At 36.4% G+C, this 20,082-nt stretch overlaps 1 protein-coding gene across 1 annotated transcript in view; it reads right to left on the bottom strand.

Annotated features, from left to right (window-relative positions):
* RSPO3 (R-spondin 3) overlaps positions 1–20,082 on the bottom strand; it is an 84,792-nt gene that overhangs the window by 49,892 nt on the left and 14,818 nt on the right. The window contains exons 2-3 of the mRNA XM_029944547.1: positions 2,700–2,891; positions 982–1,128 (exon numbers count right to left, since the gene is read on the bottom strand). Of these exons, the coding sequence (XP_029800407.1) occupies positions 982–1,128; positions 2,700–2,891 (339 nt within the window). The remainder of the gene's footprint in view (positions 1–981; positions 1,129–2,699; positions 2,892–20,082) is intronic.

The following is a 20,082-nucleotide window of genomic DNA, read 5'->3' as shown; positions in this document are numbered from 1 at the left end:
AGACAAACAACTGGCCTGAGGACCTCCCTTCCAGGAAATTCAGCCTGCATTTAATCAGACCCTACGACTGTGTCCTTTTGATAGTATGAGTAAGTCCAAAATGATCTTGTTTCTGAATACCTGTGCAAGCAGAACATTTCAGTAAATCAGGGTGAAAGAAAAACAGTGAGATTTTTAAGATTATCAGTTCCATTTCTGTAGGTGTTTGGCTCATCTACTGAGTACCAATGGGCTATACCCAGAGAATGTTTCCTTCCCTTAAAAAACAACTTTGCTGGGGTGCCGGAGTGGCTTAGTCAGTTAAGCATCTGACTTCAGTTCAGGTCATGACCTCACGGTCTGTGGGCTCGAGCCCAGGATAGGGCTCTGTGCTGACAGCTCAGTGCCTGCTTTAGATTCGGTGTCTCCTTCTGTCTCTGCCTCTCCTCTGCTCACTCTCTCTCTTTCAAAAAATGAATAAACATTAAAAAAACCAACTTTGCTCACTGGTTGACATTAGACTTAAGTGTTATGTGAAACTCATGTCCTAAAGTGAAAATTTAGTTTAAGACCATATATGTATGTGTGTATGTGTGTGTGTGTGTGTGTGTGTGTGTGTACGGCTCATGTATGCATGTGTATATATATATATAACATATATAATATATGCAAGTATGTATATATTAAATTACTATCAGTAAAAGTTCATTAAATAATGATATGAAATAAACCCGTAATGATCAGAGTATCCACAACAGTTATTAACGCTCCCTAAGAAATAATGGAGCACCATGGGGTGTTACACTATATTTTGATACGTGCTGGCTAAGGCTGTGGGAGCACTGCTGAGATGGTATCTTTGTAAAGAAGGATGAAGAAAGCCTCTTGGAGATATTTCTTCAGGTTTTTGTGAAATTGGACTTTGAGCAGCACTTCCCTGGAGACTGACATTATCGTCTGAGGAGTCGGTCCTCCCCCGTCAATCTTACAAATCCTCCTCACCAATACTGACGCACTCCATGGTATGGTTGTTGGCTTCCAACCCTTCTGGGCAATTGTCAAGGCACTTTCCAAGGTGTAAGTAAAATCCATTTTTACACTTTGTGCAGAAATTTTTGTTGAAACATGTATCACAGTCAGCTTTGCATTCTGAAAGAGAAAAACAGAAAAGAAATATGCTTTTATTATCTTCACTTACTTATTGCTGGTCCAGATCTCTATGCTTACAACAGAGGCACATGCAACTTTTGTGTCAAACACAATTAGGATTCAAAATTATTTTTCCAGATTAAATTATGGATTCCTCCATAGTCATTTAGTTGATATACATCAGTCATTGATTTCACAATTACTGTACTGAGTCCTATGAAAAATTTTTGGCAATATGTCAGCTGTCAAGAATATTTATAAGACCAAGTATCCATTTATATAAAATAACAGTAAAAAGTGTTTCATCAGAGTTTTAATGAAATATACTAGATATTGCTTTAGTGCTATTTTCGAAGTCTATTCATTCATTCAAGAAGTATATGATTGACCACTATATGCCTAGCCCTATTCTAGATATTGATTGACAGCAATGCACAAAAGAGAGATAAGGAGTTCACAAAGCTTACATTTTAGGAGGAGAGACACAATAAACTATGGCAATAGCTGATCTGTATATGATGATTAGTATATCAGATACTGCTGCAAATATTTTACAATATTAAGTCACTTCAACTTTACAATAACCCAGTGAAGAAGCCCCTATAATAATTCCCATTTTACAGATAAGGAAATTGAGACTCAAAAAGTTTATGAAATTATTCCAGGAACAGAGTGGATTTTGAAACCAGGCAGTCTGGTTCCAGAGTAAGACATGGTCTAAAAAAATAATGACAACAACAAATGATAGGAAAAAGATATGAAAAACGACTGAGAGAGGACAAATTTGATCATTGTGAGTTAACTGGTCATGAAATACCCTCCTGCAAAGGTGACATATAAGCAGAATTTTAAATGAAAGAAAAGAACCAGCCATGCAAAAATGTAGGCTAAGCGCTTTCCAAACTGCTAGAACAGTGAGTGGGGAACAGTAACTGCGAAGGCCTTGAGGTGGGAAGATCTTGCAAGAAGGCCAGTGAGGTCGCTGCAAAGTGGGTGAGCTGCAGTCACTGGACAGAAGTTTGAGAGGTAGGCAGCTATGTGTGATGCACGGCAGAGGAATGCTGTTTCCTAAACTGCATGTTGAAACCTTACTCGCTTTACAGTGTGAAGAGGAGACTTGCGGGGTCCAGATGAAAGGTGATACAAGAGTGTTTTCAACATTTATGTCCAACAAATAGATAAATGCTTTAGTTGTTATACTGGGATTTTTCTTGAAGCAAAAATAGCTGAATTTATTCTTTAAGTCATTAAATAATTGGATGTTGTGACAGTAATGGGAACTCAGTTGGCATTAACACTTACAATACTTTTCTGTAGGTTCCATGAGTAAGAACCATGTTCTCGGCTTTTGCTTTTACAATGGAAAAAACCCGCCACAAAACCTGAGTGTTTTTTTAAACGAGGTGAAAATTTTCTTGTTCTGAGAGCTAAGTCCACATGTGCTTTGGCTTAATTATCAGGTAAATATTATTATTAACTTAACAGTGAATATCACAAATATGCTGGAGGCCATTTCAAATCTGGAAAGTCCCTAAGGATGAGATAAAAACATAATTCTGTGTAGCACTTACTTGTACACTTATTTATATCTGGATATCGAGTTCCATAATATCCACTTGGACATGAAGAGAGACACACTCCAATCTGCTTCATGCCAATTCTTTCCAGAACAAAAAATAGTCTGGGCTTACATGACAAACATCCATTGTAATCTGAACACGTCGCACAGCCTCCTTGGCAGCCTTGACTGACGTTAGGATGCACTAAAGGGACAAATGTACAAAGACAAAAACAAATGTTAAATCATAAATATAGAAGTTAAATGACATTTTCTAGGCAGAAATACATATGTTTCACTAGCTTTCAATTGGTGGTAATGGTTGAATGAGTTGGGATCTTTCCTCTCTCTTCTCTGTGATCTAGCAGTTCCCTTAAATACATATATATATATTGTTTTTAACTTAAAGGTTATTAAAAACTTTAAGTGATTAAAGTTTTTGGCATTTGGCATTAAAGATTTGGGCATTTGGAAACTAAGAATATACTGCCTCAAACTATTTATAGATCATATATGTATATGTATATATATATCTATTTATGTAATGGATGATAAGCACACAATGAATTTCTTGAAGCAGATGACAACATATAAAAGGCTTAACTTGAGTAAGGACACTTTGTTCTAAGATGTCTTTTTTCAACTATGGTCTATTAGAGGACACAATATTAGTCTTTGATCCATTGCAAATTGATTGTGAAACTATATAGCCTCTTGGGACTCCCCCTCCCCAATGCTTTCTTAAAATACTTCTTTTCACGTAAGTTTAAGATTTATCAGTTCAAATTGATAGCATGATGACAATGTGATATTTATCTTACCAGTATTTCTACATGATCATGTGGTTATTTATAGTAATATTTATAGTTTATAATATATTTATGATGTTCAACATTTTCTCCTTTGGGAGAGAATTTTTACAGGATTTTTTGGTCCTCATTAAAAAAATTTTTTTTCTTAATACTTTATTTATTTTTGAGAGAGAGAAAGAGCAAGAGGTGAGGGACAGAGAGAGGGAGACCCAGAATCCTAAGCAGGCTCTCAGAGCCTGATGCAGGGATTGAACTCACAAACTGTGAGATCATGACCAGAGCCGAAGTTGGACACTTAACCGAGTGAGCTCCCCTGGTGCCATTATCCTCATCTTCTATCTACTCAAGTGAAGTATTTATTTGGTGAGGGCATGACACTAAAGACTCTGTTACACATATTCTTAAGTATTAAACACACACACACACACACACACACACACACACACAAAATAAAAATAATGTTTGGGAAAAAAAAGAATTCTAAGGTTTCCAAGAGTCATCAACATGTGTGGTGAGCTGACTATTAATTAGCAAATCTGAACAAATATAAACACACATGTGGAAGAGTCATGTTTACTTGAGATCTTCACAACTTTAAACCTTCTTATGACTATTAACTGGTCATCAACACCTATGTATGAGTTGATGTAAACTTGCTGACTCAAGTACATCTCTCATGTAGCTAGTATTTGGGATGATTTCTTCTTTTAATAAACTCTCTGTTCAAATACACTACAAGTAGCTTTATTGTCCTTCTAGAAATCCAGAAGGCAAAAATTCTGACCTTTATAAGAAACAAAGGTTGATGCACAGGAGTGCAAAGGCATCCCAGTGCATTTCTGATTTCTTTTGTTGTTGTTGTTGTTGAGGTGTGTGTGTGTGTGTGTGTGTGTGTGTGTGTGTGTGTGTGTTGGGGTGGGTTCTGATGGGCCTTGCCATTATTAGGTCTGTCTTTAGAGTGATATTTGGTTCTTGCTAAGTTCTTTACCGCAAAAACAAATCCCACCAGGTTAAGTTAGAAAGGGTACCTGTAAGCTCAATCAGCCTTACCATAGGGGTGCAAGGATTAGCTACAGAGAGGTCATTTGGTTGGCCAGCGTCCTCTGCCTGGAGGAAGGCATCCCTGAATCAGCCACAGGAACCACAAGCAGCTCATTCTCATTCCAAGACGTTTTGTAAACAAACGGAGGAAATGTGTGGGGGAAGGGGAGTCTGCTTTTCCTGTGCATGCTCCTCTGTGGGGTGGGATGAATATATAAAGTGGCACAGGAGGCTTAGGCATTTTAGGACTTGGGGGACGTGTAAGTGAAAATAGTTTTCCAAGAAACAGGGTAATTTTTCATTTCAGTAACTCAGCATTGGAGACTTACAGAAAATGTGTACATATTTTAAGTAAGGAAAGACCTTAAAAAGGAAAGGGATGAAAGGAGCTTCATCAGACTCTAGTTTGGTCCTTTTTAAGAAGCAAGAGGTGTAGGTAAAAACCTGTGACATCTTCTTGTAAGAACTGTCTGTGGAGAAGTGGACCTCAGATTGAAGGAGAGTCACGCCAAGCCCAGGGCACTAAGCAACTCTGAGTTTGAATGAAGTTAGGTTTAACTGGCCACGACAACCTATCTCTCTCCCTGAAATGCAGCTGTTAAAGGGAAACACAATTGTAATTTCAAGCACCTTGAAACTTTTGTCAATTATGATATAACTTTAAATTAGTTGTGAGAATAAACATGACTTACATATGCAAAGCCTCAAAAACTTTAAAACTTTAAAATAAATTTCACTTAAGCAATGGGTGGCTCAGTCGGTTAAGTGTCCAACTTCAGCTCAGGTCATGATCTCGCGGTTCGTGAGTTCAAGCCCCACATCTGACTCTCTGTCATCTCAAGCCCGCTTCAGATCCTCTATCTTTCTCTCTGTACTTCCCCCACTCATGCTCTTTCTCTCTCTCTCAAAAATAAATAAACATTAAAAAATTTTTTAAACATTGGTTTTGGATGCTTGGAAACTTCTCCAGGAAAGAGCTTCATACAGGCCCTATGACTGATAATAGTTTCCATAGAAATTATGAGGTGTGCCAAAGCACCTTGCTCAGTTCTTTCTTTAAAACTTAAAAAATTTTTTTTAATGTTTTTTATTTATTTTTGAGAGACAGAGAGAGAGAGCGCGAGCAGGGGAGGATCAGAGAGAGAGAGAGAGAAACACAGAATCCGAAGCAAGCTCCAGGCTCTGAGGCGTCAGCACAGAGCCCGATGCGGGGGTCAAACCCATGAACTGTGAGATCATGACCTGAGCCGAAGCCGGACGCTTAACCGACTGAGCCACCCAGGCGCCCCTCTTTTAAACTTTTACTAATGAAATCTTGTATAATCAACTCATAGTGTAGCATTATATTAATTCATTTTGCTTGCTTCTTTTTCATGTTTTGCCCTTTTAGACAAAACTTTTTGACAAAACAGATTTTTTGGAAAAGTAAAGAAAAAAACTTTATTTCTTCAGAAAGTATTCAGTTTATGCTGTGGGAAGTGAGAATAAGTAAGACTATGAAGCTCAGAATCTAGGATTCTAGATTTTTTTTCACAGCTGAGTAGAGTAGTGCTATGTAAGGATCATTCAATTTTTACAGTCTGTATTACACGACTAGATACAAATTCCCCAAACTTCATCTTAAGGCAAGTTTTTACTTTTTACATGAAAGCAACAGAAAACTCTGGTCTGGATTATAACAATTCTTTCAGCCTTAAAATCTTAGGATTCTAAGAAAGAAAATAGAATTCTACTTTTTCATTCTTCTTCCTTTTCCATTTTAATAATAACTTCATTTTATATTTCCAAATTGCTTTTAATCAATGTTTTAGTCCTATTATTTTATATAAGCAATGGAGGTGTTAGTGGTGAGGAGGTTTCATAAAATGTCTAAGGTTTAAACTTAATCTTTGAAAATAAGTTGAAGTTATCAGTATGTAAGTGACCATCATGAGGCCAGGAGGGAACACCCCAATTATCCACAGCAAGAAGGAGGCTGGCATGAGTTCAATGCATCTGATGCATAAAGAGTGGTTGATAAAGATATGATGAATATTAAAAAGATTGGAAGCACAGGATAGGTCTGGATTATGGAACATTTGTTGTCTGTGCGAAGGACATTATTCTGTAGATATAGGAGATTTCAACCTGGTGAGTGATGTGATCACATTTGTATTGGAAAGGTGATCTCCCTGACAGCATGGAAAACACAGGAACGAGGATGACTAATATAGTGATCAAGGAAAAAGACTGAAGATAGCATAAAATATAGCAAAGGCAGTGGAATATGGTGAGGAAGGTGCAACTATCCCAAGGATATTTAGGAGGCGGAGTCAGGCAAATACAGTGACTAACAGAATGTGGACGGAATAAGAAAGAGGATTTGAGAAGGTGTGTTTTGAGTTCCAGCCAGTGAGTGGATAGAAGAGGAGAGGCAAGGCTAGGGGAGTAGAAGCCTGCAGTTGGAGTGCGGGAGTAAGTACATAGAATTAAGAAAAGTCTAAAAATATGAACATGGCTTAGGATCATTGATTTTGAAGAGATTATGAAGTATTCAGAAAATGATCCTTAATAGATAGCATTTAATATTGTACTGGTTGCTAGAGATGTAAGTGTGAGTCTCTGGCTGTAACTTAATTAGAGAAGACATCCAGAAGGATGAGGAGCTGAAGAATGCCAGAAGAAGGAAACATAGTCCAAAATAAGGGATATTTGGTAAGAAAAAAGGACACGTTTTGAGCTGATTTTTAACAATACTTTGAATTTCGACACCACTTTTGCTTTCAAAGCATGTATCTCATATAAGGTAAATTAACTCTTTATTAGTAAGGATAGAAACTGTCACAATTATTTATATTGAAACCTCAAACTAGGACTCAAAGAACTTCTGAAACTACAAGACAAATAGCAAGTTAATCTCAAAGGTTAGAACCTAGATCTGTGATGTCTGGTAACAATCTCTTCATACATAAGTACACTCTAGATGTATGATAAGGATAAAGATGAGTGGAAAAACAGGCAGAAATCATGAGAACTTTAAATTGGGACTTTTTTTTTTTACAAATATGTCAAATACTTGGTAAAATTGGTGTATCCTTCCCTAAAATTGGGAGAGAGGAAAGCATCTTTTCTTAACTTGTATGCAAAGGTTAAGGATGAAGACAGATATATTGATGTATAATTTAAGCCAGTTTTCAGTGTCTGAACTATCAATACCCCCTGAATAAGTGACTTTGATTTTCCTAGCTGTTAAGCCTTCCTACTATTTCTTTATTTGGTAATCTTATGATGTATAACCTATCCAATGGTTCATGAAGGCTATTGTCCTGAGAAGAGTTAATTCAACTTTTGATAAAATACTCAGAACATAGTTTTAAATGGTAGAGCATCTGGTGAATACACAATCTTTGGCTAGTTATTTTCAATGTTTATGATATACTTAGCCAGTTGCAGCATTGAAATCTAAGTTATGTTTCTGTAATAATTTAAGTGTAAGCTTCAAGAATTTGCCTTAATTTAATCGCCTTCTAAAGCCCAACTGCAAATGTGCTCACATCTATTATAAATTGCTGTATGGAAGAAATCCAATGTTGCACGCTGCCAGTTACCTCTGATGGTCATTTATTTGTGGCTAGAGAATTTCCAGAAGTACAAAATGTAATAGACCTTAGCTTTATAAAAGGTTTAATTGAAATTGAAAGTAAGTGCTAAATATATGAAAGTAATGTATTAATTTTATAATTCAGAGAATAAAAATTAGCAAATATTATAAAAGTTATTTTTAATAATAATAATTTAAAAACTCCAGAATTTTCCTAAAGCATTTTTGGTTTCACAACACTCACTGCCTTCTTTTCTCTATGTGGTGGCTTTCAGAGACAAGGTAGGGAGAAGAGGCCAGTGTATATATATATATATATTATATATATATATATATATTACATATATATATTATATAATATATATATAAGCATATAGCAATATAAGCAAAGCTATTTTTAACTTTTGTTCTTTCTTCCATGTCTTCTCCTTTAGCAAGGATGTTCACATTGACTGGAAGCTTCTCAAAGGTAGGTGTCTGGTCAGTCTTGATGACGCCTCCATTATTTTCTTGATAATTCTCAGGTTCTACATAGGACAGCTGTTTATTAAATGGGCTATCAGTGAAGAGTTTTTGATTACCAAACAGATGAAGGTAGTAAATATAAAAGATAAGCTATTTATTTGTTTTTAAAAATAATAAAGATACCAAAGAGGTAAACACTTAATAGAAAGTGTTTACGGTAACTGATTTTAAGTGGGCTGTGCCTCTAAATACCTGGTAAAGGAATAAAGTTTCAAATCATATACACTTTGAGGAGGCTTAATTATAAAATAGATCATTCAAAATAAAATAATAAAAGTTTTTCTAGGTTTCATTTATGTCAGTTACCTATTCATCTAAAGAAAATGTAAACACTTCTTGCTTACATAAGCATAGCACATTTCTATCATATCTAGGGTCTTGATTATTATGGAATAATTTTTAAGTTAAATATAGCATTATGGTCATGGAAAGACATGTTTCGTGAGTCTTTTGAATGTTTAACATTATTTACTTTAAGAAAAATCTAGTGTTAAAAATTTGAATTACTTGGCAGTCTCTTTCAAATTCTGTTGAATCAACTACAGAAAATATTGAGAGTCAATGTTTCTTATTTATTCATAAGTTAAAGAAGCCAAGGCAGAATATACAATGGTTAGATCTCCCTAACCACTTGTTAGGTACACACAGCACAATATGAAAAGCTGTTTGAATGGATGCAGTTACTTACTGGTATATAATACTCCTTTCCATTCTCAAATGATAATAACTGGATCAATGTAGGTCTATCATAGTCCTCCACTATTATTTCTGACTAGTAATTTGTTGGGAGAGCCATAGGTTTATATATAGAAACATATATAGGTTTTGATATGTTTGAAATACAGTATAGCATCAGATGGTGTGTACATAAATATATATATTGTATATATGTGTGTGTATACACACATGTAATTAGACACATGATGTGCACACACTCTATATAGTCTTTTATTAAAGTCGATAGCATAGGCATTAATTGACCTGAAGTAGTTAGGATAATAGAGTCTGTCACATCTTTTGTCTCAGTGAATCAATCTTGAATACTCTGAAAGTTTGTGCCCACACCAATGGGTTCACAAAATTCCTAAAGTCTTAGAAAGGAATGTATTCACCAACTACTGAATACAGCCCAGTTAGGGCTCCACCATTATTATGTGGGGAGACATACTGTTTTTAATGGAAACTATTTCTTTGAGAACTTGGAAAATCTTTCTCCATCTCTCACTGAATAATAATTTCCTGAAGGGAGTCTAATATTTATATTCTATAAATACTTTAAAATAAAACCACATAATAAAACAGACCTAACATTAAATAGCAATTAGCTAGACTTTCCACTAAAATCAAGCCAGCTCAAAATATTAAGAAAATGGCTAGTGAATGATGGCAGATATAGAATTCCTGAAATCTAAGCTATGATGAATATTTGGTAGCTAGATGCCAACTTGGTGGCCAATGGCTGGGCTTTGTCCATCCACAGTCTACAGAATTAGGACTAGAAATGAAAGGCATATGAAAGTGGCTACATTATGTATACATTGTGAAGATCGTGATCAAGGTTTTCAACACAGATTTCTGATGACTTACTATGTGCATAACACTACACATGATATAGTAAATGCAGGAATGACTAAGACGTCTAGTTCCTGATCTTATGATGCTAATTAGTTAGTGAACAAGTAAACAATTAGATGCTTAAAGATTGGGATGGATGGTGTGAATGAAATAAACAGGTGAATAAACAAGGAATAACTCTGGGGAGCTACTTTACATAGAGTACTCAGGACAGGCACCTTTTAGAAGGTCACTCCTGAGCTGAGACCTAGAGAATGAGGAGTCTACTATGAAAATGTGAGGGAGGGAAGGTATTCCAGGTGGAACACCAGCAAGTGCAAAGATGTTAAGGCTATGGGAAAGAATCAGGCATAAGGAAAAGCACAAGGGGAAACAATGGGTTTGCAGCACTGCAAGTGGTATAAGATGAGGTTTAGGAAGGAGGCTAGAGCCAGATCCTACAGAACCGTGTGGGCCAAAGTAAATAGCTGGGATTATATACCAAGTGTATTTAGATTCTGCATTGCTAAGTGAATATCAGAAGGAAGGGAAAGAACACATTTTCCCTGACATAGTTATTCACTTTAATTTTTGTTAATTTCATGGATCATGAAATGGAACCAGCATCTTGTATTCCTTGAAAACATGCTGTCTTACCAATTTTTATATTAGAGGAGAATGTTCTAACTAGCCACAAGATAGAGATTTACATTCAGATTCTGTTTGAAGAGAATGTACATCAATCTACATTTTTGCTCTTGGACACATTTCATTTTTCCTTTGTTTCTCCTATCTGTCTCTAGCAGTAATTTATGTTTGCTTTGGGGTTTTACATTTTCATTCTTTTTTACTAGAGCAGAATCATTCTTTTTTATTATAGTGGTGGTGGTAAAGATAAACAACAAAATTATGAAATTCATAAGAGATCATAAGAGAATAAAAATGAAACATTTTGCAATCTTGCATATACTCTTCTGCATTTTTCTGAATTCTTGCCATTAGTGATGCCTATTGACAAAGTTTAGGTAAATTAGAACAACAGCATTATAGTTTTCACTTCTAATATAGTATTCCTTTTAGAATCTCTATATCCTATTCTTTTTTCTATTAAATAAATTAATAACCTGTGGGTTCATTCCCAAGTTCATCCTTCAGAATAGTGAAAGCCATATTCGTTTTCCTGTGACCTACCAGATAACTATGGTTGATTCTGCTGTTGACACTGCAACAGAAAGCATTTGTAGAACCAAAAATAGTGGTTTTTTTTCTTGACCACAAGTAGAAAATCTATCATAATGTTAATGTACCCTGTTATGGGTGTAAAATGTAAGGTTCTGAATCAGCATCTCCAGCTGTTGCTAAGGAAGAGAAAGCTTTCCCTTTTCCAAGTGGCCATGTTCCCAAGTAGAGGTGAATAGAGGACAAGAGGGAGTGGATAGTGGTAATGGAGACCCAGATTCTGTGCAGAGCCAGGACCTGTTGATGAGTTACTGGGTGGTAATAACAGCGTTTTTCATGAGACAGATCCAACAGTGTTCATCCAACAGTGGGAATCATTATGTGCTCTGGTCTGGCTGAGAGAGCCATTCCATTTTTTTTTAAAGGAGAGAATTAATTAGAAATCAACATAAACAGAAAATGTGATAGTTTAATGGTAATGAATCTGCATGGGTGTGATTCCCTAACTATTAAGTTTGCATTCTTGAAAGAACAAACTCAGTTTGTGCTAAAAACAAACTCTACTTTGTTATATTATGAATAAACTTGGATCTCTTTGCCACATAGCATGCTACAGCAGCATATCTGATGGCTAAGGTCTTAGCGTAAGCAAACAGCAGACGAAAGACTTGTGGTATTTTAACAGGCACAAGATGATGTGCAAATAGAGGGTATACCATTAAATAAATCCAGCTTTATTGGTCACATCTAAAATCCTGGGCAGAAAAAATAAGTGGGTTTGTCTCCTAGATTCACAAAATTACTGGCAGAACAGAAGGTGCTAGACACCCACCTTTGTGCATATGATACATTTTTTGCACGGATCACTGCCTTACTACCTTATTCAGATATGGGTCTTTCACAGAGTCCAGAGCAGCACAGGGACTGGGAGGTAGAGAACTCATACAGAGTTCTGACATTTACTAGCTGAATAACCAAAATTGATCTCTTCATCCAGCTACTTATTTTGACAATTAAACTGCCCAACATCCACATGCTGCTAGTTAGGGAGCATCCACAGATGAATAAAACCAATAATCTGTGTCAAGGACTTCACAGTCTGGTTATTCAGACAAAAGTTGTGTAAGCTTTTTGAACCTAGGCTTTCTCATATGTAACACGGGAATATCTATTTGCTAGGTACTAGGGGGATTAAGTGAGATCATATGTAAGCACATAGCACTCTTACAGACACTCATTACAAGTCAGTATGTATAAGGCATTTCATTTTACCAAGTACTAAGTATAACCTTGTGCTATTTCCACTCTTATTGAAGGCAGCTCTGGCTTTAGTCACTAATGTCTCTCTCAAAACCCTCCAAGCAAGGAAACTGGAGAGAGGGCAGAACACCGATACTTCTTTCTAACACGGGAGATTTGGGGAAACTTGGGGAGCCTGGAGCTCACTAACAGTCATAGGAAGGGGCTACTTTTCAGGGACCACAAACACAGCTTTTAATGAGTATCAGCTATGGTGGCCTCACACAACATTGTGGACAACAAGTCCTCTGGGATTCTAGCAACCCTCTGCAGACAAGGACCTGATGAAACAGACTGAAAGAGGTAAGACGTACCACAGAAATACCAGAATGGTGTAGACCCTGCATGTCTGTGCCAGGAAACTTCTAAAACTGTACTGTGTGTAAAATTGAGCTGAAGTACTTTTTAATAATGTGAATGCATAGACTTCATTCCAAAAGATTCTGATTTAGGAGTGAAGAGGTGAGCCCGGGTAGTCGCATCTATATGAAGCACCCCAGGTGAATGTGACACCGGTGATACAGACACCCACTTATAGTACAACATCATTGCTGTTTTCACAAATAAGTAGTTATTCAGTGATTACTCTGCTAGGGACTGAGAGACAAAACAAGAAGCCTACAGTATAGTTAGTGTAATAATCTTTTCATATTTTAAGGCCCATATATATACAGACTAGAAATTTAATGCAACAGAAATTATAAGGCAGGAGCAATTACTGATAGTTGAGGTATCTGAAGATACCAGACTGCAGTTAGGAATAGTTATGAGACTTGAAGGAAAAGAAGACCTTAGACACATGGGAAGAGAGGAAGAGAGTGTTATGAGCAAGACTGTTATATATGAATACGTAAAGAAGATTGGGAGAATGGTGAATATAACTGTGGAATTTAAGAGGATTTTACAGTTCTTCCTTCTCTCTTAAATTTCAGATGAGAACACTGTGGTTCATGTAATCAATTAGTTTCTAGCTGATAGAATCAGAAACCTTTGAAAGTTTAGAGAGATTTAGTTCAAACAGCTTCTCTAGAATAGTCCATTTAATTATGTCCTAGTAAAACAAATCTTATTATATTTGGGGGCAGCCAATATATATGTTTTACAGCATCCCTACTTACTAAACAACTTAAAATCTCTCCCCATATTGAACATAAACCTGCCTGTCTTTCAGGAAGTTCTAGTGCCATAGAACACACCCAATAAATTTTCTCCTTTTTCCTTAAGATAGTTTGTCAAACAAAGCTTGGTGCTTTGGATGGAAAGATGGATAAGATTTAGAAGTCTGAAGTATGGTGAGAGACCATAAACAAAGTAAAGCGGGAGGGCGGGTAAGTATTATGTACAAGGCCTTGGCAGAAAGGAGACACCTAACCTCTGGAACCACCTCGTTGGGAAGCCTGGCATCCAGGCTGGACTTTGAGAAACATGAGGAAGCTGGCTAGGGGTTTCAATTTAGTCTTACATATAACTTAAGGGAACTGTTTACAGATAAATCAGTGGCATGATTTAACTTTGTTTTAAGCGAATGCTCTGATGACAAAGAGAAGAATTTCTGAGAAGGAGAAACTAAAAATTGAGTTAATAGGATGCTATGTTCTAAACATGGCACTGCTATTAGCTAAATCAGAATAGTATTAATGGTAAAGGAAAAAAGAAGGCGGGATTTTAAAATTATTTCCAAAGAAGAATGGGCAAGGTTGGCAGGATATGACAATCAATTTTACATGGGTAAATGAAAAAAAAAATCTATAAATGAGTAAGTGAAGGAATAGTAAATATTGAGGTAGGGGTTTCTTAACTGAGGAGATCCCAAACAAAATGATGTAGTTAATTGAGATAAAAGGATTCAGAAATATCAAACTAGAAGGACAGGCGACAGGAAAAAAGCAGATACAAATGATTATATTGAAGTCCTAGGGGTTTGGACTTGTCTTATTCTCTCATTGTATCCCAAACTCATAGCCTAGGACTAGGCATATAGATGGGTTCATAATAAATAATAAAGAGCAAATAAACTCCTTCATTTTATAAAAAATAATCCCCTCCCACAAATCAAGAGCTGAGACTTAGGGAATTTGGGTGATTTCACAAGGAAAGATTGCCTAGGCTTAGTGGCACTCTTCAGAGGTTTTTTGATTTCACTAAAATGTAAAATTTATGGAGAGAAATATAGGGGAGAAAAAGTTAAGACCAAGCATGAGAAAATGAACAGGAGGCTAAGGAGTTAAGTTTACTGTAAAGATAAAAAAGAAACATCACGGTTTTGAAAGGTTATGGAATTTTAGGAAAAATTCATGTTGTTTATTGGAGTTCAGAAAGCAAAGTTGAAGGGATTCTTGTAACCCAGCATTTCAACCATCACACCTGAGCATGCATGAATTTAGGTGTGGAAGCCAAGATTTTTTCAGAGCCAAAGAGAGCTAAAATGGTGGTATTAAGCTTCGTTTCTTACGGCATTGATATCCGATTACATTTTCCAGAGTTTGAGATCATTCCCTGATGTTCAGTTCTAGTGAGTGGTCACTGTGGAGATAGGACCTGGAAAGTTCATCATGAAAACTGCCCAGAGTAGGAGCAAAGACATCAAAATTCCTCAGATTTTCTACCTTCCTCACTGGATAAGACACATTTTCCTGTGGTCCTTTAGAAATGATCACTCTACATTGAGACTACAAAGCCAAAATCTTTTGTTATAAAGAAGAGATACAACCTGGCTCATTTTGCATCCTATCTCCAACAGGCATGCTGGATTGTACACCGTATCACATGAAGGCACACTCATCACCTCTTATAGGGAGCTGATTTCAGGATCCTAATTCATTATAACTAACAAAAATACTAATTATAGACAGTAAATAGCAAAATGGGAAAAGTCTTTTAAAAAAACCATTTCACAGAGTATTACAGTAGCTCCCTTTATCTGCAGTTTTGCTTTCCACTGTTTCAGTTATCTGTGGAAACAACATTTCGGGAGCAGATGATCCTTCTTCTGACAGTGTCGGACAGTCAGTAGTAGCCTAATGCTTATGTCATTCACCTCACTTCACCTCATCACATACGCATTTGGTCATCTCACAGCATCCTAAGAAGCGGAGTAGAGTACAATAAGAAATTTTGAGAGAGGGTGAGCACATATACATAACTTTTATTACAGTATACTGCTCTAATCATTCTAGTTTATTATTAATTGTTATTAATAATTTCTTGCTATACCTCATTTATAAATTAAACTTTATCATAGGTCTGTATGTGTAGGAAAAAACCAGTACATAGAGGGTTTGGTACTACTCCTGGTTTCAACCATCCACTGGGGTCTTCATGTGTCCCCTGAAGATAAGGACAGACAACTGTATATCACTACAAGTCTCTATTTTTAGTTTCTTTTAGTTTTTAAAGATTATTGGGTGAGCCAAAGGTTTAAAATTTTATTTTTAGATTTGAGAGCATTTTCTTTCAGTCTTTACAATAGCTTATTTAGCAGGCTTTTCCTTCAGCATCTTTTTCCCCCTGGATGGGTTCACACATGCGTACTTAAAGGGAAAGAATCTTAATGATCCACCAATTCACCTTGTCAGCCAGTAAGGATAATCTAATTCATAAGAAATATTTACCCCAATTTATATGCCATTATTGTCAAATCCAAAGACATCATACTAATAGGAGGAACTTCACAGGAGATAATGGGGATTATGGCCATGCAGGAAAGGCTGTGGACTTGTTGTAAAACCAAACAAATATGCCCCATCAGAAATTTGAGATTGAGTTCTGCTCAAATTAACTAGCTTTGTGATCCTATACAAATCACTTAATATCTTTGAGCTTCCTCTGTAGAATGAGAATGGTAAACCCTGCTCTGCCCATTTCATAAGGATATAAAAAATCAAATAAGACAACATTAATAAGCTGTAAAAAATTATATCAATATGTTATAGTTAATAGTGGCATAAGTGACACTCTACCAACTCAGGGCCAGATTTGAATCTAACTATTTCCAAGAATAGAATAAAAATACATATGATGAGAAAACTGGCAGCTGTATTTGATGAGAGTATGTGTAATTGGCTTCTTGTTTGAGTCATGTTAGACTAGGGCAACAGGTTATAGTAACTTTTTAGATTTGGATCTCATGGAGTAAGGAAATAAAAAGATTGTGAAATAAGTGTTGATCCAGCGAGCAGATAACTCTCTTTGAAATGACCATTAATTATACAAATAAGAATCAGATTGCCAGAAGAGCCACAGAACACTTCTTTGGAAGGCCAGCCTTGGAACTCTGTGGGTTTTGTGTTACAGAAAGGCCACAGGAGTTGTTTCTACTCTCTGGTCCACTACAAAATGGCTTCAGTTGACTGACTTATTTCTTTGCCCTCTCTTTTTCTTCTTAAGTAATATGAAAGGATTATGCTGCATACACTGCTTTCCCAAAATCTTCCTACCTATTAAAACATGCTGCACATCTAATCCACATGTGCTTTTTCTCTAATATTTTCTATTGCTATAAATGGCCCTGATGTAGTTGCTAAGGCCAGGAGTCTAGGTGCCCCATCTCCAATCACTCTTCCCTATGGATTCTACATCCTTAACCATGAGAGCTCACTTCTTTGCATTTCCTACCACCACTAAGCTACCATTTAGCAATTAGAGTGGTATGTATGTATGTATATATATGTTTATTTACATTTGAGAGAGAGAGAGAGAGAGACAGAGACAGAGACAGAGACAGAGACAGTGTGTCAGCTGGGCAGAGGCAGAGAGAGGGAGACACAGATTTTGAAGTAGGCTCCAGGCTCTGAGCTGTCAGCACAGAGCCCCACGCAGGACTTGAACTCATGAATCATGAGACCATGACCTGAACTGAAGTTGGCTGCTTAACTGACTGAGCCACCCAGTCACCCCTAGAGTGATATTTTAAGAACAATAGTTCTGATCTTATCAGGCTGCTGCTTTAAAAACAACTGAAAGTCTTCTCATTGCTCTTCCCAAGCAATGGCTCCTGACAGCACAATTTACTCTCTCTTAACTTCGTTTCTTGTCCGAGGAGCCATTTGTGGTAACATCTCAGCTGTAGAGAGAATTCTCCATTTAAACCTTCTCTGTCTTCTTCTTCTCGATGAAAAGCAGAGTGTAATAGGAAAACTGTGCCTTAAGTCAGAAGGTCTGGGTATACTCTTTCTCGTACCATTGTTGACTGTCACTTCGGTTAATTCCTTAGTGGTTTTGAGCCTCAGTTTCTTCACTTATAAAATAGTTAAAATGTATTGTGAGATTGTTGTGAGGTTTATAAGAGATAATACATATAAAACACCTGATATTTACCTTTCTTTACTCAAAAGCTTTCACAAATTAGTAATAACATACAGAAAAGAACTGGATCATGTTATTTTCAAGGCTCTGAATTTTGGTAACTGACCTCTTTAAAGCTATCAATTGATGTTAGGAAAGGTCATCTGTAGACTTACATAAGAAATCCAAATAATATGTTGATGTGAGTTTACCAAACTTGTGCTTTAAGCAGATCGGATTATATGTTCCACATAGTGGTCAAGGGGTTACCATAAAAGGTTTGAAAAATATCTCTGTGAGATGGACAAAAATGCACTATTTTTAAACATACGATAGTTTAATATTTGTTTGGTGAAAGTAATTCCAGTTAGTGAACTAGAGGGAAAGTTCAGCTATAGAAATTAGTCAATGAGCCAAAAATGGAAATTTGCTCAGCTAAACTATGCCACTCCCTTACAAGCTTTACGTAACAATGCCGATTGCGTTTATAGTACACATAGCATACTTCCTATGATTGTCACAGATGTCATGCTAAATGATGGCTCTTATTCATTGGTCATAAATTTTCAGACAAAATAATACTGGGAGGCCCAATAAATTCCAGTGTTTTCGGTTGATCCTCCTTCCACCTTCCTGCTTCGTCCTCACTCCTCACATGCTATCTGGTATCCTTATTTCTCAGAGAAAAATCTGAATGTGCACTGGTTCACTTATAAATGATCTCATTAATTTCCAATTCTGTTTAAACAAGCCTGAAAAAAAAAGTTATACATCTTAGAAAGAGTGTCTAACAGCTCTGATTTATCTTCAGCTTAATAATGTTTCATTCTAGTTTTATATTTTCTTTCTTTAACCACTGTGACATGCCACAAAGGCAGTTGAATGTGTGCTTTGCTCACTTCTGTAATCTCAGCACATACTAAATGTTCACTAAACAGCTGCTGAATGAATGAATGTATGCTGTTTCAATGAGGACTAAGTTCAATTTCAATTTTTCTCAAAAGAATTTCTTCTTCATTGGTTAGTTTAAACAAATCTATGGTCTAAACAACTCTATGAGAGTATAAAGAGAAACTCATGCTTTTGATTTGAAGCCCTAACGCCATATTGAAGTTGTGACAGACAACTATCTACCTAAGGGAATAGCATCCTACCAGAAGGAAAAGCCAGAGCTCTTTGATTTTCCTGTTGGAGGAAATATTTTGCAGTTCACATTTCATCTCCTGCTTTCAGGTAAGTGAAAGATTATGAGTCTCATTTTATAGTGGGAGTCATAGACTAAATAAATAGTTTCTCTGAATTATACAGCAGAATATTATTAGAAATCAATCTACCTGTCTGTCAAGAAACCTGGGATTTCTTGAACTGTAGTCCAAACTCAAGAAGATCTAGATCTTAAAATGGAAATTAGAAAGATGTTATTTTTCTGCAATGAGGTTTATAAAGTTTCCATTTCTTCTCCCTTAAATATCTTTTCACTGGGGCTTCTGGGTGGCTCAGTTGGTTTAGCGTCCGACTTTGGCTCAGGTCATGATCTCATGGTTTGTGAGTTTGAGCCCCACATGGGGCTCCGTGCTGACAGCTCAGGGCCTGAAGCCTGCTTCTGCCTCTCTGCTCTGCCCCCTCTGATCTCTGTCTCTCTCTTTGAGGCTAGCTAGAGTACCACCCTATTTAAACAAGTGATACTTGATATAAACACTAGAGAACAGCCATTATCCCTTTTAATAATCTTTAAATAACAATATATAAACCAGAGCTTATATCAGATAGGATTTCAGATATATTATTACTTTGTTTTGGAGGAAACATGTAGAAATAGTTATGAACCGCATTTGAACCTGCTGATAAAGAGATCTATAATTATTCCCCCCCAATTTTTTAATAACCATTAAAATGCCAGTAACAAATAGTTATTATTTTCTTTTTAAAAATTTTTTAATATTTTTATTTATTTTTGAGAGAGAGAGAGAGAGAGAGAGAGAGAGGAGCAGGGGAAGGTCAGAGAAAGAGGGAGACACAGAATCTGAAGACAGGCTCCAGGCTCTGAGCTAGCTGTCAGCCCGGAGCCTGACATGAGGCTTGAACCCACAAACCATGAGATCATGACCTGAGCCAAAGTTGGT

The sequence above is a fragment of the Suricata suricatta genome, chromosome 7 (assembly GCF_006229205.1).
Source record: "Suricata suricatta isolate VVHF042 chromosome 7, meerkat_22Aug2017_6uvM2_HiC, whole genome shotgun sequence".
Classification (NCBI taxonomy): domain Eukaryota; kingdom Metazoa; phylum Chordata; class Mammalia; order Carnivora; family Herpestidae; genus Suricata; species Suricata suricatta.
This window is presented reverse-complemented; position numbering and strand designations above follow the sequence as displayed.